The 22,468-nt window shown below is 39.6% G+C and overlaps 1 protein-coding gene across 3 annotated transcripts in view; it reads left to right on the forward strand.

Annotated features, from left to right (window-relative positions):
* IARS1 (isoleucyl-tRNA synthetase 1) overlaps positions 1–22,468 on the forward strand; it is a 94,813-nt gene that overhangs the window by 40,058 nt on the left and 32,287 nt on the right. For all 3 annotated transcript variants that reach the window (XM_053377645.1, XM_053377642.1, XM_053377644.1), the window contains exons 13-21: positions 495–586; positions 3,502–3,600; positions 9,503–9,629; positions 11,033–11,106; positions 12,064–12,258; positions 14,323–14,409; positions 14,837–14,920; positions 17,873–18,020; positions 21,882–22,002. In XM_053377645.1, the coding sequence (XP_053233620.1) occupies positions 495–586; positions 3,502–3,600; positions 9,503–9,629; positions 11,033–11,106; positions 12,064–12,258; positions 14,323–14,409; positions 14,837–14,920; positions 17,873–18,020; positions 21,882–22,002 (1,027 nt within the window). The remainder of the gene's footprint in view (positions 1–494; positions 587–3,501; positions 3,601–9,502; positions 9,630–11,032; positions 11,107–12,063; positions 12,259–14,322; positions 14,410–14,836; positions 14,921–17,872; positions 18,021–21,881; positions 22,003–22,468) is intronic.

Genomic DNA, 22,468 nt, shown 5'->3' on the forward strand with positions numbered 1-22,468 from the left:
ATCTGCTTTACTGGCCGAGGATCCAACGTTTGTCCACAGACAGTTTTTCCGGGTCACGTGGCCAGCATGACTAAGCTGCTTCTGGCGAACCAGAGCAGCGCACGGAAATGCTGCTTACCTTCCTGCCAGAGTGGTACCTATTTATCTACTTGCACTTCGATGTGCTTTCGAACTGCTAGGTTGGCAGGAGCTGGGACTGAGCAACGGGAGCTCACCCCATCACGGGGATTTGAACTGCTGACCTGATCGGCAAGCCCTAGGCTCAGTGGTTTAGACCACAGCGCCACCCACATCCCAACTATGGTTTAATATTACATAAAAACCAGCTCAGCATCTGTGCTAAATGCTAGATACATTATTAATCTCACGCTACTTCGGAACTGGCTGTTAGCTTGTAACTTCTCTCTTTTTTTCTTTCCTGAAGCTACCACCCATCTGGAGAAATTCTTTGTATGGGTTATCATTATTCTAAAATAATATTTTGCTTTACTCAGGATGCAGATAAGAACATCATCAGATTCCTAAAAGAACAAGGAAGACTGGTCCATACCAGCTCTTATAAGCACAGCTATCCTTTTTGCTGGAGGTACGGAGATGAATTAACATACTATTTAAAGGAAGCATTTTGACTGGTAACTTATTTGTGAAAAATGTGTCCTGTTTAGATTGTCTTTTATTTGCTAGACACTAAGAGTAATCTATGCAGTTAAATCAGTTGTATTCAAAGCTCTCTTCGTAAGCAGATCTCACCTCTGGCACAGTGTGTGTATAATTTCTCACAACTATCAGTGAAAGACTAACTATATGTCAAATTGGGCATATTTAGAATGGAAGCTGCCTTTGCCGACTTTCACCTGAGTCACCCATGCCCATTGCAGTCTCCCTCTTTTACAGACCAGACGTTTGGCGAGGGTCCCACTCAGTGGGGAGGAGGGGGGCAGGTGTTTCCTTTTCCTCTTGTGCTTTTTTAATTGCACTGTATTGGATACAACCCATGGTGACACCATTTATTCACTAATAACTGCAGAAGGTTCTTGTTTCAGTTGCCTGGTCACAGTTGTTTATGCCCTTATAATCTTGTGGCTGGACCGTCGTAATGTGTTCTATGTTAGGTGCACTCTTGAAGATGGTTCAGAACATGAGTGTCTATGGGGCAGGGGACAAAGAGTTGCCTCCCCTGAGTGAGCAAAAATCCTGTTTCCTAGCTTTCATTTTTTTTAAAAAAATGTTCTATAGCACTTGTAGAACCTGAACTATGAGAAACTAGCTTGCTCCCCTCTTTCAGTATTTTACCTTGTCTCCCGCTCCCCGCAAGAAAAAGATTCTGCAAATGCCATGGTTCAGAAACTGCATGCAATGCCAAAGTCAGATGCAGAAGTTAAATAGTGTGTGTGCCAGATTGTTCTCCCATTGTAGCAATTCTGCGAGAGCTACACTGGCTGCTGTTATAACTGGACTTTCGTTAATATTTCCAGTGTTGGCATAGGTATCAGAAAAATCAAAGTTCTGGCTCAGTGGAATTTAGCAGTGGGTGTATAAATATAAGCTGTGCTATATAGTTCAAACCAATTAAATATCATGTATCAATTTATTTTGCCCTTTGAAATTGCAAAAAGAGTATGAAAATTCTTCCTGTGAAGTTATATATCTTTTAAAGCTAGTTTGAATTTGTATTCAAGTGTAATCTGTCTATATTCTCTAAGACCTTTAAAAAGAAGAATTAATCAATCTTGTTGAATCTCCCTTATTCCCAAAATTCTATAATTGGCTAGGCCAGGGAGACATTTTTCATAGCAAAAGACTAGCTTTGTGTGTGCGTGCAGTCCTTTAAACTTCTAAACTTTTAGGGAGAGCTGTAGAAAGTGAAATAATTGCCCCAAACTGGTTTGGCATAGTAGTATTATATCAATCACTTTTGCTCAGTTTTAATTCTGTTTTCCACGTGCTGAACAGAGTGATATTTGTTAATAGCAAAATGTTTTGAGAGATGATGACAGTTGGTACATTGGGATCTGGCCCATATGTAATGCTTGCTTCCTGCAAACTATGGTTTGGATATTAGAAACATGCCTTTGGAATGTATGTATATGCTCTTCCTTTTCCCTTCCATATCTAGCACACACTTTTCCTTTGTCAGCCCTAGCTGCAGTTTAGTATTTGTTCTACACTGCTAAAAATAAGGCTCTCTCTTAATCAGGCTATGCAATTCTTCATGCCCTGGTTTCAAATCCTGGTTGATATTGAACTCTGCTTAGCATTTGCAGGGAGCCAGTATTATGCCTGTACAAGGCAAGGGATAAATGATGAAACTAAGCTTCTTTACATATATAGCTTTGGTACTTTTGTTCTGTTTAGGATTTCAATATGCTGACAAGAGAGATTGCCAACCTTCTTGAAAATCATTAGCTTTAGATTACGTAGAATTACATGTTTGGATTGAAAGGAGGCCGATAATATTTTCGCTTTTGTTGTATGGGGTTTCAAAAGCAAGTTGTCTCTTTCTCCTCTTCATTCAGTTTAGTATGCGCTATACATTGAATTTAAATTCTTTCTTGGTGTTGATAAATGCATTTTAGCTTTTCAGCAGCTTATGTCTGGACAGATTAGCAAATAGCCCATGGCATCTTAAAATATTGCAGAGTCTGAATGCAGGCACAGTCCCTGTGTTGTCTTTTAATATAAGAAGTTAATAGTGAAAACTGAGTTTAGGAACAGGTGTTTAGGAACAGAGGATTTCTCCATCTATCCCAGTATTGTTTACAGCAGGCACAGGCAAACTCAGCCCTCCAGATGTTTTGGGACTACAACTCCCATCATCCCTGACCACTGGTCCTGTTAGCTAGAGATGATGGGAGTTGTAGTCCCAAAACATCTGGAGGGCCAAGTTTGCCTATGCCTGGTTTACAGGGACCGGCAGCAGCTCTGCGGGGGGTTCAGGCAGGGTTCCTTTCCAGCCCTCCCTGGAGATGCCAGCGATCCCAAAAGATAACTAGGGATCTTTTGCACACAAAGCATGTTCTCTGCCACTGAGCTATGGTCCTTCTTCTTTTTATTAAACCTTTTAAATTTTATGCTTGTATGGGGCAAATGAAACCTTTCAGAAGCTTTAAGGAAGAACCTTTAAAGGAAGATGAATCTATACTTTTGCAAGGTGTCCTCTACGATTCTCCTTGATGCATGATTCAGTATCTGTATTCTTAAGTTCCTTGCCAGGTGGGTTTTAAATAAAAGACCTCCCACTTCTTATGGACTAAATTGCTATCCTCATGTATTCATGTACTCAGATAGCTTTCCTTTTTCCCTGGGTGATATATTGGAGTTCTATATTAGTTGCCATTTCAGTGAGACTCTGGAGGCAAGGGGCACAGTCACGCTGTGTGTGAAAATCAATGGGAATTTTGCTACTGAATTTTAGAGGGGTGACTTGTGAAGCTGGTGCAACAAGTATTGCAGAATAGCTAAAGAGCGTGCCTAATTTTCTTTTCATATCATTTATTTTAGGTCAGATACTCCTCTAATATACAAAGCTGTGCCAAGCTGGTTTGTCCGTGTGGAGCACATGGTGGAGAAGTTGCTGGAAAATAATGCCCAGTGCTACTGGTAATCTCCTCAGTTACCCTTTTACTTCATAGTTTCATTATTGTCCTGCAGCTATTTCTCCCCCACTTCTATTTTAATAAGGAACTCTGTCGCTGTGTGGCTGACATCCCCTACTCTAATTTAAGCTGGAAAAAGGTTTCTTGAGCTTAAGCCAGGCTGTAAAGAAAGATTGCTGCAGTCGATCCCACTGAATTTCACCACAGTTTGTTTTTACCTATGGCTTAAGGTGATGTGTGAACTGATCCAGTAGCCATATACATTTGGACGGGAAGATTACTTTTAATTTCTCTGAGTACCGTACTAGAAACTGCTGTTGCATTGAGTCCATTAGTATTGTTGCACGAAGCTGTTGATGTTCACATAGCTACTATCCATGCACAATTTCCCTTTCTTCTCTAACATTTGGTTGTCTGTTTTTCTAATGAGGTGTATACATTTGCCAGTAAAGTCTTGATCTTTTATGACATTTGCTTTGATTGAACATGGAGTCTGAATTCCAACTATTGTGTCAGTAGATGGAGAGCTCTTGCTCCAAATGCTGCTTCTTTCTTTTGATGTCTCTACCTATTGGCCAAGGGCATGTGTGTGCTGCCAGGTGAACTTGGTCTTTGGTCTTAGTCTTGTTGTTGTTTAGTCGTTTCTGACTCTTCGTGACCCCATGGACCAGAGCACGCCAGGCACTCCTGTCTTCCACTGCCTCCCACAGTAAGGTCTTAGTCTTACTGGGCTTCAATTTCGAGTCAATCTTTGGCAGCCCTTTTGTGTTGGAATAATCTTTTCCACCTCTTCTACAACTCATGGTGCAATGGAAATAAAGACATGTACCATTTATCAAGGGTGACAGAAAGTAATGTATACAATTGGGCGTTTTAACAGATAGATATTCTTGCAGTCTACAACTTACATAATGGGGTAAACATCTGAGAGTGTCAGAGCTCTCTTCCCTTAAGATTTGGGAGCCTGATAAATATAGTAGTATTTCAGGGGCAAATTGCTTTTTTGCTGTTATTGTTTCTTGGGGAAAAGCTAAAAGAAAGAGACTAAAAATGTATGTGTTGGTTTCTCTGCAATACTGTTAACATGAATAATTTTTCGTAGTCATATTCTTTTCATGGAAGCTAAATTTAAGTAGGGCCTTTATGTAAGTTTCCATAAATGATTCCAGTGTGACTTTCTTGCTTGATGTAAGCAAATGCATGGTTCACATTTTTATAAAGGCTGCATAGCAAGCAAGTGCAATCTTTGGTACTCAGTGCTGAGAGCTGCTAATGACCTTACGGGAAAATAGTTGTAAGCTTGAAGTATTTGTCTTCTATGTTAATTGTTGTCTGCTGCAAGCTTTTACTGTCTTGAAAATATACACTGAAAATATGCAAATGACAGTGCATTATTCTGTGAAAGAAAATTATGTCTCTGTGGAAAAGGTGGCAATTGAGCTTTTAATTAACTGACTTCTAGGGTTTCGTTCTTACGGGATTGTATTAGGCAATAAACATTTCAACTGCCTTTCCCAAAATGGTGCACTTCAGATGTTATTGGACTCAAACTCTCCTTAGGAAATGCTCAAAAGTCCAACAACATTGGGAAGGCTGGTTTATAGTGCACCTTTTTCATTTATTTGTACTGTCATTTGATTTTTGCTTATTCCTTTTAGTACACATTTAAAGTCACATAACAGGTGGTACACCGCTGATAGTCAGACTAGCAATAGATTTGTGAGAAATGTACAAAGATTTATGTTGTCTGCAGCTGGGTTTTTTCCAAAAGAGCTTAATTAAATCCATACATGTCAGAATGAAAGAGGAACCTTTTCACCAGAAAGTTGTTGATGTTTGTTGGGTAGGACAGAATTTTTAGCTGAGTAGTTCTTTTGTCCTCTTTGAAGGTGTCTTAGATTTTTGTCTGCTAGCCCTTGAGAGAGGAATGTCCAACGTAGGTCAGTTTGGAATTTAGCTGTCATTATTAGTATGGTTAACAAATCTTGTCTAATCGTTGGGATATCTTCATTATTCAAGCAGTTTAGTGATGCTAAACTCCCACCTTGATTTTGAATATAATATTTTTTAATATTAGCCCAAATATATAACAAGAAAGAGCTTGGTGCTCAACATCATTCCCTGGCATTGTTTGGACAGTTTTGTTGTTGGTTTATTCCACCTTGCACACAGCATGAAAAATGTTTTCTGAAATTGAGAGAGGACGAGATTCTGGTTTGATATTAGGCCTGTTACTTGCTATCAGGTTTTCAAAGCCCGTTTTAATAGCCTGCTGAGCTGCTCTCTTTTGAAGTTGAAGCTATATGATAAATTTGCATGTGTAGGTATCAGAGTACGGCACCATGTTATATGTAAATGTTTTGGTTCAGCATTGGTACTTACTGAAAGTGTGCAAAAATGTCTGCAGATCTGTCTGATTTAGTGCCAAGGAAAGGTCCAGTGATATTCTCTATTTTCCCCCAATGGGGTTGTTGAGGGATTTACAGAATTTTTAAACTAGGGATGATAAAACAGGGGATGCCTTTATAGCATCTTTGGAATTGGTATGATGCTTGTACTGCCTTTAGAATCCTTGCTGGCTGCTAGGACTAGATTTCTCATAGGAATACTTTCTACTCCTCATAGGCACTGCTTCTGATGAACTAGATTAAATGTGGTTTGACTAATTTTATAACCTAATTGAATTTCTAATTTGTTTTTAATGAGAGAACTTAATACTAATGTATTTTGGAACTGGCATATTTTAAGAACCTAGCAACAGTTTATCTTAATTTTGACAAATGATCCTGCTGTATCTTCCAAGGAACGAATAAACAAAAGGAAGTGATTGTAACTGATAATAAAACAGCACCGTGGTGCACTGTAAAACCTTTCTAGAGAAACCCTATATTAAATGTGTCAATTTACTATCTAAAATCCGGAAGGTTTTGGAAGTGGGAGAAGTGTGGCAAATCAGAATACAGGACCAAAGATATCTTTTGAAATCACTATGCTCACTTCACTTGTTTGTATCCTGTGAAATGTCTAATACATCTGCTGCAGGGATAGGGAACTCCAGATGTTGTTGGACTATAGCTCCCATCATCGCTGACTGGGAGTGACCGCCAAGACCATATAACACTGGTCTTGAAAGACCTACATTGGCTCCCAGTACGTTTCCGAGCACAATTCAAAGTGTTGGTGCTGACCTTTAAAGCCCTAAACGGCCTCGGCCCAGTATACTTGGAGCGTCTCCACCCCCATCACTCTGCCAGGACACTGAGATCCAGCGCTCAGGGCCTTCTGGCAGTTCCCTCACTGCAAGAAGTGAGGTTACAAGGAACCAGGCAGAGGGCCTTCTTGGTAGTGGCACCCGCTCTGTGGAATGCCCTCCCATCAGATGTCAAGGAAATAAACAACTATCCAACTTTTAGAAGACATCTGAAGGCAGCCCTGTTTAGGGAAGTTTTTAATGTTTGAAGCTTTATTCTGTTTTTAATGTTTTGTTGAAAGCCACCCAAAGTGACTGGGGAAACCCAGCCAGATGGGTGGGGAAGAAATAATAAATTACTATTATTATTATTCACCGTGCTGATTGGGGCTTATGGTAGTTGCAGTCTAACAACATCTGGAGGATTACAGGTTCCCTATCGCGGAGCAAGTGCCATGAGCTCGATTAGTAATTAACTAGAAAATAAATAATAAAAATGACTGCGTTCAGAAGTGCTCTGATCCTCCCAAACCTGATCATTGGGAATGAGCCACATGTGTGTGTATTCCCTCCTTCTATATTCCCAGATTAATAGAACACTTTCTGGTTAATTTGGCAAACCAGTTTGGAAACTCATCAAAACTCGTCTTCAAGCTGGATGTTGTGGTAAACCAAAACAGCAGGGAGGTGGGAATGCTTTGGGGCATGGCTGAAAAGTCCCACTGTGGGGCGTTTTGTAAGTTCAGAAATGTAGAAAATGTAATTTCAGAATTAAAACAGGAACTTTTATTTCATGACTCAAGAAACTGTATGTATGGGATAGATATGTTTGGGGGAGGAGGCCAGTGATACAAATTTGTGTCGGGTCTAAAAGACCGCGCTTGGGCCTTGAGCTGTATCCCCTCTCCCCTTGATTTAGAATAAAGCAACTGTTCTGGAAGACTAGTTCAGTCATGTGTAAGGGTGACTTGGTTTGTTTCATACAGCCAACTAAGTTTTGCATTCATTTTTTAATATAATATTTGTGATGGTTAAATAACAAATGACCTTGTTCGGTGTACGCCATTGTGCAAAAGAATAACTTGCTTGAAGGAAACTCCATCATGTCTTATTAAAGTTGAGCGTTTGTAAAAGTGCACACTCAGATTTGAGGCCTAAGTTAACTCTGTTACTCTATTAGTAAAATGTCTTGTCATTTTGATGAGGGACAAAAGGAACCTTTATCATCTCTCTGCTTACCCAAAGGTAAGATTGCTAAACATCAGACACAGTAAATAAGAGCACCACATTTTCTTTCTGGGCATCCTACCCTTGGTGTCTTTGCTGCAACAGCAAAGGGAGGGGCGGGAAAAGGAAAAGTCTTACCTGTGACTCTCTCTGTAGTAGCAAAGCTGGCAGGCCCACTGCAGGTTGGGATTGCTGTTAATGTAACTGTTACAGCAAGTAAGAGAGGCAAATCTAGAGAGCGCAGGGGTCAGCTTACCTCTGTTCTGCCTCACCTCAGCTCTTAGTAATAATGAAAAATGTTCCCAGATGCTCAGTTTTTCAATTAAAGGAAAAAGATATCTGTGTCCATAAGCTACATTGCCTGCATTGTTGCACTTTTGGATCTCTTGTTAGCATCTATTCACAGTTTAAGTAGCTTTTATCTGTTTTAAGCTACAGGTGCCACCTGCCAGCATCTTGTAGTTGAAAGCTATTGTAAAGGTTGCAAAGTTCATTTTCCACATTAGCGAATTGTTCAAATGCTCTTCTTTTATCTTAATTCAGTTTTCCACTTGTGCTTAGACTGGGTCTCTTTAGGTCAGCACAAAGTGTATAACTGTAATAAATTGAGGCTCTAGCACTTTCAAAGGCACTTAGATTCGTTCAAAGCAAGGAAATTCATGCGATTGGAAAGCTAAATTGCTGAGTTCTAAAATATTTTTCAATAGTTGTGCTGTAAATTTGACTTATACTTCCTGCAAACAAAAAGTAACTTAAAACTTCATAGAAAAGTCACAGAATGAGACCTATTGCCCAAATTTTAAGCAGCAAGCACAAAACATACTCGCTTGGGTTTATATATAGTGACCGTCAGCAGAAGTCTTTTATGTATATTTAGGGTGTTCATTTTGGGGAATAACTTAGGGACCAAGTTATTTCCTGGCATCCTATTATTGTGAGATAGCATGCGGGAAATATGACACAAGGATGAAAGAGATGCAAATGCACAAGGTTGTGGAAGCCTAGGTTGTAGGATGATATAGCAGCAACATGGTGCAAAGAACTTGAATCTCGTATCTCTTCTGAAAGTGCATTGCAATTTGGTGAACCAAAGGAGGCACATGAAACAATCCCTTCTGAAACACTAAATCAGCATAAACTTGTTTGCATCTAAAATTATTTTGAGTGTAGGTAATACCTTGGTTTCACATGTTATAGAAAAGCATGGTTTACTGCTACATGAGTGAGCCACAGTGACCTTCAGTCTCCTCTTTTCCATACATGGGGGGCGATCCAGAAATGTTTACTTTTATAGCAAACCACAAAATTGGAAATTGGAGTGTGTTGATTTCTCATCACTGTTGCGACCCTTTATTCATGACTAAATGAACCAGAGAAGTAAATAACGTACACGCTATCAAAGCTATAATATTCCAACATAGGGTGTCCACATATGCGTAACAAGTTCTCTTGATTTTGTTTATTGTGAGATTTTCTTTTTAAAACTTAGGGTTCCTGACTTTGTGAGAGAGAAGCGTTTTGGAAATTGGTTGAGAGAGGCACGTGACTGGGCAATTTCACGAAATCGATACTGGGGGACGCCAATCCCATTGTGGGTCAGTGATGATTTTGAAGAGGTGAGTAAAAATAATTTATTTTATTTACATTTTATTTACATTTTTTTTTTATTTACTATGATTGTGCTTAGAGTGCAATTGTAGATCAGATCAACGAGAGAAAAGGTGTGATCCTCAATGGCTTAAGGTTTCCATTGCCATTTTGGGCAGATTACTACTTGACTGCTTCATGCTTTGGCTGCTTTCCCCTGCCACTGCTAAAATGGAGGCATTGCTGGATTTTACTACTATTCAGAATGGTGACATGTCTTAATGATGCTCAGTTAGCTAGGCACCACAAAACTTGCAAAAAGTATATTGTGAATGAACACAGTAGGTATAAGGCACTTCTCTGGGGTACATCTGTTTCTGGAATGCATGCGATCCTGCTGTCATGGTAATTCTGGGAGACAGTTTTTCTTTCTAGATTGCTGGTGTGTCAAAAGCATTAAATGATTCTTCCATCAATATCTGTAGCTTGTTTTTTAAAAAGCATTTTTTTCATATTTAGAGTTGGCATACTTATTAAAACTTGCTAGTTAAAACTTTTTCCATCTTTTTTCCATTTGCTATTGTAAAAAACAATCAATCTGCTGATGAAATCCAATGGACACCTTTTTAAAAGTTCTAACTAGGGAAGGAAAAGTTTTGTTTGATTTCAAACTGTTATTACTGTTTTAATCTGCTGTTTTGGATAACAACAAAAACTAAAATTAGGTCTCTGGTTGCATTACTAAAACCTTAAGTAAAATCACAATTTGGTTTGAGGCCTTGCTCAGATGCCTAAGTTGCATTCAACTCCACCTAGTATAAGGAGTTGATTGGGAAAATTAAAATCCAAAAGGTTATTTAGTGGAGTCATTGGGGGGCGGGGCAGGGAAAGATAACCGCTTGGTGACAGTGGTGAAGTTGAGAAAGTGTGTTGGTTTAGGTAGTTTGTTTGCCTCCATTTCTTCTTACAGTACATGCCATTGCCTATGCTATCACAAGGTTAGCACCTGTGATATTTACAAACACGTGGAATATGAAGTGATTCAGCTTTGCTAATACCAATTTACAAATATTTCAAACAGCTGCTGGGCTTCATAGCAATCAATTAGTATAGTATCAACTGACTTTTCCAGTTGCATGCTTCAGCTATGAACTATGTTCATTAACAAATCCTATTTGATATACAATGGTACCACTGGTTAAGAACTTAATTTGTTCTTGAGGTCCGTTCTTAACCTGAAACCGTTCTTAACCTGAGGTACCACTTTAGCTAATGGGGCCTCCTGCTGCCGCCAGCGCGCGATTTCTGTTCTCATCCTGAGGTAAAGTTCTTAACCCGAGGTACTACTTCCGGGTTAGCGGAGTCTGTAACCTGAAGTGTCTGTAACCCGAGGTGTTTCTAACCTGAGGTACCACTGTATTGGACTTAACAGGTGGTCTGTATTGGGTCTGTAGCAGAACTGGAAGAGCTGTCAGAAGTGAAAGTGACTGATCTCCACAGAGAAAGGTAAGTGCTTGTAACAAAAGCAAGCCAGGGTCTGTTGTAGCTCAGAAATAGCTCTATTCGTTTGTTGATGTTGAATCCATTTCAGAAAATGCAGCCCTGATTTTAGAGACTAGAAACTGGTTGCTTGTCCAAACCAGAAAGGACTATCAGGCAATTCTCTGGAGATGGTCCTGCTGCTGTGCAACACCTTAAGTTACAGAATATCATTTTTTGATACTTTCCCACCTTCTCAGTTTCCCCTAACTCCTGAATGAGAGCAAATTCAAGAGTTTAATATTCAACCTGGTGGGGAGACACTACCAACTAGCTTATGTCACTGTTTAGAGCAGGAATGGATAATTTGTGAATCTTTAAAATGTTGATTAATAGCCAGCATACCTAATGGACAGGGATGGTGAGTTACAGTACAACCTTATCTGGAGAACCACAGGTTTCCCACCACTGGCTTACTGAGTTCAGTCTGGTTCTCTTCGGTTCAGTCTGGTTCCCTGTGTGTATCCGTACACATAAGTTATGGGGTTTCTCCCAACCCTTCTGTAGCTGCAGCTTAAGCAGAGATTGGCACAGGCTGGAGAGGCATCATTTTGGCCATTTATCTGTACAACCCCCACAAAAAACTCCTGTACTGTATAGTAACAGTTTATTAATGGAACCCCATAATATGTTGCTTTACCTGACAGATTCAGACTCTGGACATGTGGATTGTATAAGGTTCTTCTTTCTGACGTGGTTTGAAATGCAGTGTTTTATTGGGAAGCATAGGCTATTTCAAGTGTTAGCTAGCTAGTTATCTGTCAACTATCATTCTTTGGAAACTGACCTGGAGAGAGATGTGGGACCTTAGGGTAGCTTTCAGCTTTTGCATCTGTTTCTGTAATTGGGTTCCTTAAGATTAATTTCCAACTTGTAGAGTGGAACTTCAGTGTCTAAACTGTTGCTGGATTATTTTCCCTTTAGCGTTGATTATATAACCATCCCCTCGCGCTGTGGCAAAGGTGTATTGCATCGTGTTTCAGAAGTGTTTGACTGCTGGTTTGAGAGTGGGAGCATGCCTTATGCCCAAGTCCATTACCCATTTGAGAACAAAAGAGAATTTGAAGATGCGTTTCCTGCTGACTTCATTGCTGAAGGCATTGACCAAACCAGAGGATGGTAATTCTTTGTTATTAGTCTGTACAGGGTTTTACAACTGCAGAGCATTGGGAAATCTGGATAACTTTAAAACAGTACTTGAAATATAATTTGGCTCATGTTTGTATAGCAAGCACTGAACTAACAAAGTTTCATGGACAGAGATTTGTAAAGAAAGAAGGAAAGTAGTTGTTATTGAATGATTTCTGTGAAATGTGTGTTGGGACCCACTAACAGGTCACACTCTGAGCCAAGGTGGGTTGCAAACAGGAGCACTACTGCCATGCAGATATATGGTAAAAGATTAAGAAAAGGGTCCCCAAATGCATGTTTGGGTTAAAAGTGGTTCCTGGGTCTGAAAGGGTTGAAGATACCTGCACTAGCTGATTGAATAGATAGGTGGCTACAGAAGACTCATGGCAAAAGGCAGCAATATGGAAATTAAAATTGCTTCACCGTCTACCTAACAAAAAATTCAGAGAGCAAAGAACCTAACTAACAATACTTGATGAAAGACTTGGCCATAGGAAACCTGGCTACAAAACTTGTAATAAGCGAATAACTTTTAGGTATCATTTCCTGGCCAAGGCAAGCCTGAAGGTATTCTGTAGGATGCAGGGGAGAATCAGCAAATGGTATCTACATAGTACCTTGCTCTTTACAAAATGAGACAAGTTTACCCATTCAGATACAGCCCAACAGAGAATTACATGGTGGTATAACTCACTGTAATTCATGAACACTAGACAGAAAAGCTCAGAGAAATTTGCATTTGATTTTCAGGTAGCCTCAAATCAAGGCAACTTTCAGGGCCACATCTGCTTAGTTTTAGCAGTAGAACTGCATTGTATGCTTTCATAACCTTACACCCCCATTTTAGCTGATAAAAACAGTAAGGAAAAGCTGGATTATTTCAGTTGTTGATTTCTCTTACTGAGGGTAAAGAGCTAGGTGTCATTTCTTTTACTTTTGGCTTTCCTTTTTCCAAAGATTGTATTTCGTTAGCTAGTTTGTTCTTAAATGTCTGGATCTGTGCCCCCAGTGCCCAGGACATCCCTGACCATTGCTTGATTACCAGAGTAGTGGAACTCTGGCAGTGGCGGGCATCCCAAAAAGACACAGAACACAGAAAAATCTTTAGCAGAGATTTACTAAGGCTTACAGCTTACAGTTCATTGCAAGATCACTAGCAAAGTACAACTTGGCTCCTGTTAGAGCAAAAATCCAGTTTCAGCATAAAAAGTACACCACACAAATATAATATAAAATGAAAGCAAAGAATAGAAGTCAGTAGAAGAAATGAGAACCTTCCCAGTGGCCTTGGCACTAAGGTAAGACTCAGCCTGTAAGCATGCAGCTGTGCTGTGAGAAGAATGGAAAATTACAGATGCGCTAGAATATTCTAGCATGTTCCGGCTTTTACTGGCAACTTCTGCACACACAAAACTTCACTCCATGATTTGGAGTTAACTTTCCAGTGATGTAGATAACTTCTTTTCGGAACTATTATACATGGGAAAACAAAATTTAAATTTCTAATGAGCCTTGTAATCCCAGTGCAATTCTGTTCCTTTACTGAGTATTATAATCAAGTCCCAAGTGAAAGATGAAGGTTTGTGTATATATATATTTGTGTATATATATTTGTGTGCACTGGCTTACACACCTCTACCCTGAAGTGACTGTAGGACTGTGTTAAGCAACATTTACAAATGTGATGTACACAATGCTGTAGAGTCACATTATGAAAGGAAGGTTCTGCATCATTATGTCACTCAGTTTTCTTGAACGCAGGAATATTCCTTTTGACACTGTAGCTTTGGAAGGAGGACTGTTTTGTGTGATAATGTAGTTTGTTACAAGATTAGAAGCTAGCAGTAGGGGGGGAATAATATGTGAAGATTTTCCAGAAGATCTGCATAATAAAATGACACTTTTGGATAACTATAACCATGTATTAATATCCCTGGGGTTTGAAATCTGCTAAAAGGAGTCAATTAAAATTTGAAGGGATACAAGGGCTTGAAAGTGTGATATTTTAGCATTAACCTAGAATCAGCTGCTAACTATCAATTTGTTTTTCAGGTTTTACACATTGCTCGTGTTGTCCACAGCTCTTTTTGGGAAGCCCCCTTTCAAGAATGTAATTGTAAATGGCCTAGTTCTTGCCAGGCAAGTAATATTGTTAATATCTTGCTCTTTCCTGAGGTTCTGCTTGAAATGTAGTTCTAAGCTGCAGATATTTCTGTGTAATCCTTCATTGAATAACCAACCTTAGCTGAATGACAATTACTTTACGCTGAAGGCCCAATCCCTTCCAAAATGATACAAGTTTATATATCATTGGGAGTGGGTAGAATAAAGTAAAAATTCTCATTATCACCCAATACATAAATATGGCTAGAAAAAACTATGGTTGTTTCTCCACCTGTTCCATTGTTCTTCACTTTGCAATAAGGCTGTTGTGAAAGTAAACATAATTTGCTCTTGAGGGGACTGGCACTTTCTATCATAAAAATGTTAGAGCATTTGTATTAATTTTGAGAACTTTACCAGCAACGCATCCTTTGTCATAGTTTCCATCTTTAATCTTTTCTAGTGATGGGCAAAAGATGAGCAAAAGGAAGAAGAATTACCCGGATCCAGCAAACATTGTAAATTCTTATGGGGCTGATGCTCTAAGGTAGGATCCTGCTATTGTTTCTCTCCCCACCCCCCGTTTCTATTAATGTTTGTGGGTCCTCTGCTTAGGTATAGCCAGTCAAAATTTGGCTTTTGCTCCTTGCTTTGGCTGGTGCAGCTACTGCTGTTCATGCAGTAGCAATGTGTGTGTGTGCTTCTTCTCAGAACTTTGTACTAGAAGGTAGATACAACCGCAGAACAACTGTATACATCTTGAACAAAAATACTTTTATAATATGCAAAAGGGGGGAGGGAGTGCTGTGAGGCATCACAATGGAAGGGTGAAGTTGTCCAGATTGTAAAAGCTTCCAAAAGCATTTGGTTCACCACTGGTATAAACAGAGTGCTAGACTGAATGAAGAATAATGGATTGTCCAGTACTGCAAACGAAGTACAAGGCAGGCCTCGCACCACTGCCAGCTCCTTTTAATTTCCACATTGAAATATCTGTGTGAATGTGTGGATGCGTGCAAAATCATCTTAAAAATACTGAAGAACATTATAGCAAGGACGATTGGGTTGGTGGTGTGGGACATTAGGCTGGTTCATATGAGCTTACCAGCATGTTGTGTCTCCAGGGCTCCTGATTATACACGTGTGGGTGTCGTCTTGTGCATAGTCCCTAAGCCTGGGGATTGTATTGTAAGTGCCAAATTGATTGCACAGCTTAGGTGTCTATGTGTGGGAATTTTCATTTGTAGGCTGTATATCCCATCTCTAGGCTTTCCAGGTCTACACAGCATTATATGGTTAATTTTTTCCAGAAGTTGGTAGGCTCTAAACCAAATATATAGCTGATTGTATTCTGGAAGCCTTGAAGAACTTGAGCACTTTTTGGTGTGTATATGGTTTGAATTATTAGCTGTATTTGTTCACCTTAAAGAACACTGTCTTTCTAAAATATATGTCTGGCAAGATAAAATATTGTATGTCAGACTTCAGTAGATTTTATTTTCTTTACCTAAATGAAAATCCCCAGCTCTCAAGAGCATTCATTGCTGTCCTCATTTTTCCAGCAAGATAAATCTGTTTTTGCTTTCTGCCTGCCTGATATGTGTACACTAAAGTCTTATTTATACATACTCCCACACACAATGCAAAGTAGTGCTTGCTAGTAGGTTCATTTAAGGAGAGAGCTCCAGTTCAGATGTCTGAACTTATTTGAAGTGCTTGATGTCAAGTACTTGTGTTCTGTTTATAGAATAAACTACTTCTGACTTTCTCGTGGGTTTTTTCTTTTTTTACCGAGCTAATTTAGCTTCTGTGGAAGAAGTTTTTTCCTTCCCCCATATGCAAATTTTGATTAAGTACTGCAGAAATATCCTCTGCAGCTTACTGATAAATGTGGTTTTTTGAACAGCTGCACATTTAAACTGCTTAAGGAAGCGAAGAACTCTAAATGAGAGTAACAAGTACTGAGTGAGTTTATTAGTGGCCTTCTTTTATCTTTTGGTTCCTTGGCTAAAACTTTGCCTATTAGGGATGAGGAATCTGTGGTTCTCCAGGTGACATTGGACTACAGTTCCCATCAGCCCATCCATTGGGTGGGCCACCTGAGACTGAGTAGAGTGGGAGTTCAACAGCATCTGAGGGTAACAGATAGGTTGGTGAAGAGCAACCATTTAATACTCAATATTTTAAGAGTTTGGGATTGTTTTAAAAGGCTATTTAACTCAAGCCTTTCCCCATTCAATTCTGTGCTATACAACTAAAGTATAGATACAGTTAATGGTTTTGAAATTTGGAAAACTGACCATCTCCATTGGATTTAATGATTGGTATACTCTGAGATCAAAACAAAATTGAATGGGGAAAATCTCTCTTCATTTGAATATTTTCTAGTTTGATATTTTTGGAGGATTATCTCATTTGGAAAAATGAGTTATGCACATTAGCAGATATATACTTTCAAAAATATATATAGCTGAAGTGTGACGTGGAATCAGAACATGAAAAAGAGTAGAAGGTTAGATGAACTAACCTAACATAGGTAAAAATATTCCAGTGGATGTCTGGGAAGAATTGTGGAACAGTCTCTTGAAGCCCATTCTCTTGGAATACAGCTGCATGGGGGAAAACAACATTATAAAATTGTGTAGATGGTAAACAAAATAAGCAGCTACGTGTTTGAAATCTAAGGGCAGAAAATGACAATTTTCATTACATGTGATAGGAAAATTAAGAAACAGCCTTGGCTTTGTTCAGTGTGGTGGAAGAGCAAAATGGAGCAAAGTGCCTGCAAACTCCTCACAAAAGAACTGCACACTTATAGTCCTGGCAAGCCATAGTTTGGCTTACCATGTCATTCAAACTAGGCCACTAACTACAAACCCTGTATCTCTGTTGTAGGTAGTTTTAACCATATTCTTTAGCTTTGGCTGCAATCTTATGCATGCTTTCCTGGGAATTAGCCCAGTGGGACTTCTATCCAACTATACATACATAGGGTTGCATTGTTAAAATACCAAGGCTCTTGTACATTATGCAGAAAAAAATCAGTTTGTCCAAAAGCCATCTTGTCATATGGAAATGTGAAATGATGGGTGATGGTAATTTGAGCACAGTTCTTTAGAAATGTTTGCTTTCTGAAGATCTATTCAGCAGCCTAATAGAGTAAGAAGAAAGACAGAAAATATCCAGCTAAATTGGACTAATGCAAGAAATGGAAATGCCTTTTTATGTAGTTGCAGAATTTTGGGGGTGGGGTGGGGGTTACACCTCTGCTAATACTGCCAATTAGATTTGCCATTTCAGCAGTGTGAGTTGTATCTTAGCAACATCTACAGATTTCCTGGCACTGAACAAAGTATTAGGACTTCAACATTATTTTGGGTCCTGGGTGGAGGATTGTTGAAATTTTACTTTGTGTGTATTAAAAAGGGATCTGGTGTGTTTTCTTTAAAGGCATGTCCAAATTTTCATTACTCTGCTCTGTTTGTGTGTGCTGCTGTAGGCTGTACCTTATCAATTCTCCTGTTGTGAGAGCCGAAAACTTGAGGTTTAAAGAAGAAGGTGTGAGAGATGTGCTGAAGGATGTCTTCTTGCCATGGTACAATGCATATCGCTTTCTCATTCAGAACGTTGTCATTCTGCAACTTAAGGTACAAAATTTTGCACTGTCGAAGAAAGTTGTTTCTCTGGTCATTACTGTATTTTGCTTATCAATATGGGATCTCTAGTCACACGGCATGCCGCCAATGTATGTAGTTATTCTTCATGATATCTGTCCTGCTCATCTGATCAAATGGGCTCTCAAGATGGCTCAGGCAACATGTGTTGGTGCAGTTGGTTGTGGTTGCAGTTTATAATTCTTGCATTTTGTTGGAGCCAGAAATATAGCGCTTATAGTGTCAGACCATCACTGGGAAGACCCACTTTCAAATCCCTACTCTGCCATGAAGATAATGTGCTGACCTTGAGTTAGTCACTATCATTCTTAATGCCATCATCTATTTTATTTTAAATGTAATGGGGAAAACTTTTTTGGGGGGGCGGGGGAAGCATCGGCCTTGCACACAGAAGCTTCCAGGTTCAATACTTGGCATCTCCAGGTAGGGCTGCGAATGTCACCTGCCTGAAAATTTAGAGAACCATTTCCAGTCAATGTAGATACACAATTCTGACCTAAATAGACTAATGTTCTGATTTGGTATAAGGAAGCTTCCTGCTTTTCTGTGAAATTGAACTGTCTCTCAGCCTAACCTAACTTACATGATTTTTTGGGAGGACAAATGTGAGCAGAGGTTCAGGAAGAGTTGTTTATACCACTCTGAGCTTCTTAGAAGGTGAGGTGAAAAGTTTAAAAATGTTAAAAATTGAGGGAGGGGAGGGAAACTCAAACTCAAGTAGCCAGTATTAATTATCCAGTTTGAGAGTGTAGTTGCAGACAAAAAATTATAGGCTGCAATTTATGCCCATTATTCTAAGAATCTGATTTAGAGTTCACTTGTGTTGGGGAGCTGTTCAGTTTATTGGTGCACCAATGGCTTCTGAAATGCTAATTTACAAGAGTAATATTAACTAAAGTTAAAAAATTCTGTATCTCTCTGTATGTCTTATACTTTTTATGAAGACCAGTTTAGATTCCTAACACTTGCAAAGACTGCTAGTTTAATGGCATCCATTACTATTCTAGGTTGGGGGACAGTGCTCTGAGGAAAGCAGAATGGGAATGGAAAGGAATATTTGATAAACATTTATTTCCTCTTCCCTGTTTCAAATGTGAAATGTTTAGGTTAAGAATGTGTATTCTTCATTTAACTTGCGTTCCAAAGTCTATGGTCCTCATTGACTAGAAACATTTCATTTTATCCAGTGGGATTTAATAAATCCGCAACCCTCCTGTAATGTATATTCTACATAAAAAGTGGTAAAAAAGGCAATACATTATTTAGGATTGTGTTTAATTCGTTGAATTCCAAGAATAGCAATATATCTCTTCTATATGTAATGATCTCTAGTCATTGATACCAGCTTATTTGAAGCAGTTCAGAACTTGTACAAAGTACACTTGGCAACCTGAGGGAAGACTTCTGACTTGTCAGCGATACAAATTTCAAAACTCTTCTGGTCAGTCAGTACTTAAATCTTAATCTGTTCTCTCAGCAAGTGTTTCTAAATGGTTGCCTTTCAAATAATTTACTTGAAGAGAGAACACGGGTCCTTTGAATATTGGTTCTTTGGTAAGGAAAGTCTCAACAGATACATTATCTTAGTGAATACACTATGTTTCCGATGGGAAATTGATAACTTGAAGAGCTTATAATTACTCACCTCTCATGATACATGAGCTTTTCAAACCACCATGGAGCCCTTGCTATTAGAAGCAATAAAGGCAGCAGACTTCAATAAATAGTAATGGAAATTGGTTTACATTTTTAGCAGTCACCTCTGTAAGGAGAGCTTTGGAGCTGCATAATTAATCAGCTATTTCTGAGGGTCCCCAGACAACGTTCCTAATACTGTTCTTCAAACTGCCCTAATATTTTACATACTCTGAACTTAGTTTTGGTGCCACTGTATTGTTCTTGTGGTATTGAGTTCCTGGGAGATGTATTTGCTGTTATGGGCCCTGAGTGGGGAGGGCTGGTTGAGCCAACAGAGAGAAGAGGAGTTGCAGATAGATGACCTGGGAAGGAATCTAGTGGGCTAGGAAGGTCTTTGCTCAGGTCAGGAGAACCCAAGGTAGAGGATACTAGAGAGCATTCTAGTGGTGGTGAGTTTCCCTCACCCTGTACCTGCAACTTGAGGCATTGGCTACTTTTCATGAGTTGTAGGAAGCTGGTTCTGGCTTGTCCACTTATCGTGCCACTAACTCCGCCTCTGAAGTTGCCAGAAACCACATATAGTGTTGCCTGTCCCAGGGAGGTTGCTGCCTCACCTGTGCCACGCGCCTCTTATGAAGCAGTGGTGCCCCCTCCATCGCCTAGATCATGGAGATGCCAGCACAAGCATGAACAGCCTTTGGGGCAGGTTCAGCCTTTGCAGAGAAGTGCCAGGTTGCTTGCCCGCTCTAAGGACTAGAACCGTTTGCTGCGCTAAGTTGTCCCCACCCCATTCCCTGGCGTTTCAGTGGGGTATTGTTGTTGGATCCGTGTCTTTGCTTGGGTAGTTGTGGGCAGCACTTGCTGTGCCTTTGAACCACATTACCTCATTTTGTCTGTGCATCGCACTGATCGGGGCGTTAAAGGCTTTGGTGGAAACCACAACCTGAGTTAAGAGTTCTTCATCAAATGGGAGCCAGGACTTTTGCATAACTAAGTTGTGCTGGCAATTGCACAAATAGGAAGCTCTCCCCTCCCTTAAGTTATAGCAATGTGGCTCAACATTGTTCAACGGTCTCTGTGTATATAGCATTAAGGTGAATGGTGCCATAAAGAGGGGCTCTGACCACTCCCTCATTTCGTGCAAGGAGCAAGCAGTAAATCCTGGCAAATGTCTCTACATTGCATTTAACCTTTTAAGCTTGCTTTGAAATTACCGTCTGCTAAACTATTTATAAAATGTTATTATGTACCATAGTACTAAAGTGAAGTGCTTTGTTCCCTGCTAATGGGAGCAAAGTCCAAATGAGAGGTCCTCAAATGAGAACCCAGAAAGCAGCTATTTTTTGACTGAAGCGCTTTTCAAATTATCCTACCTTATTAAAGCAATTGAAACTATTGCTATGTGATACACTTGCCAAGAAATTTGAACTGATGGTATCATCCTGAAAACTACTACCCTCTCAGTGCAGCATGATAAGGTGAACAGACTCTCGGAGTGGCATTCACCACAGATGGCTTTGTCGCAAAAAGAGAATAAATCTGCAAATAGCTGCTGTGTTTGCCTGCATGAGAACATGTCTAATGAATGAATAACATTTGCAACTGACTTCTTGAATGACCCATGAACTGCAGGAGTTCTCTTTTCACTTGACATTGTTGCACAGTCAGAGGCATACTGGTTCAATACTGGTCTGTACTACTGTAGTACACCAACTGAAATTGGAAGAATTAGGGTGTGATCCTGCAGCTGACATAAGTGCAGCTCTGCTGGTGAAGAGGAAAACCTGATGGCAGGATGGCACTTACATCACCACAGTCCCTGGTAGGCATGCGGAAAGCTCAGCAGGCATGTTCGGCCCACTCGTTATGTTCTGCCAGATGTGTGAGCCAAGCAGAGTGTTCTGGGATGGTGAGGCTGTGGACTTGTAAGATCCTCAGTCACTACACTCCCCTGACATGCCCCTAAATAGATCCCAAAACTACATCACCCCCTGAGCTGGCTTAGTTAATATCTTCCTTTTGCAGTAAATAGAAGGGGAAGTGTGAGGAGAAAACAAGGGGAAAGAAATAGAAAAATTGCCCCCCCCAACCACCTATAATGTTGTTATGGTTACCCCAACCACAGATTCTTTCCCACCTCCACAACATATTGCTCTGGCTCAAGTTAAATCTCTTTTTCTATCTCCATATTCATAGGAAGATGGAAAGGAATTCCTTTACAATGAGAATACAGTTAAAGAAAGCAACAATATCATGGATAAATGGATTCTTTCCTTTGCACAGTCACTCATTCAGTTCTTCAAAGCAGAAATGGCAGGTGCGTATGCTTCCTTAAATTTCAGGATTCTAATTACATTCATGTTGGTGCTGCAAGGTTATACAGTAGAAATATACTGATTTCTGTATCCGTGGTTTTATTTACTTTTTGTGGGTTGTTTGATGTGGATTCATTGAAATTTCTGGGCCCTAGTTAGTTATGCCTGTTCATTTCAGTGCATCTACTTAGAGTAGGACTAACTTTGGATACAACCCAATGTTTGTTTACAGATTTGAACATTTTTGCTCTCTTAATATGAGTTTGAAACTAGGGTTTGAAAAGGGGTTTCTTAACTATGGATAACATGAATAAGGGACTCATAGTCAAATCCATTCTTTCTTTATAGTGATACATTTTTAATGTTGTTAAGGTACTGTCACAGGCTCCAAGATTTTGATAAGAAAAAGAGACTGAAGCTAAAAGGTTAATGGGACATTACAGCTTGCTATTTCCCCCCTCACTTTCA

Source organism: Podarcis raffonei, chromosome 2 (genome assembly GCF_027172205.1).
Source record: "Podarcis raffonei isolate rPodRaf1 chromosome 2, rPodRaf1.pri, whole genome shotgun sequence".
Classification (NCBI taxonomy): domain Eukaryota; kingdom Metazoa; phylum Chordata; class Lepidosauria; order Squamata; family Lacertidae; genus Podarcis; species Podarcis raffonei.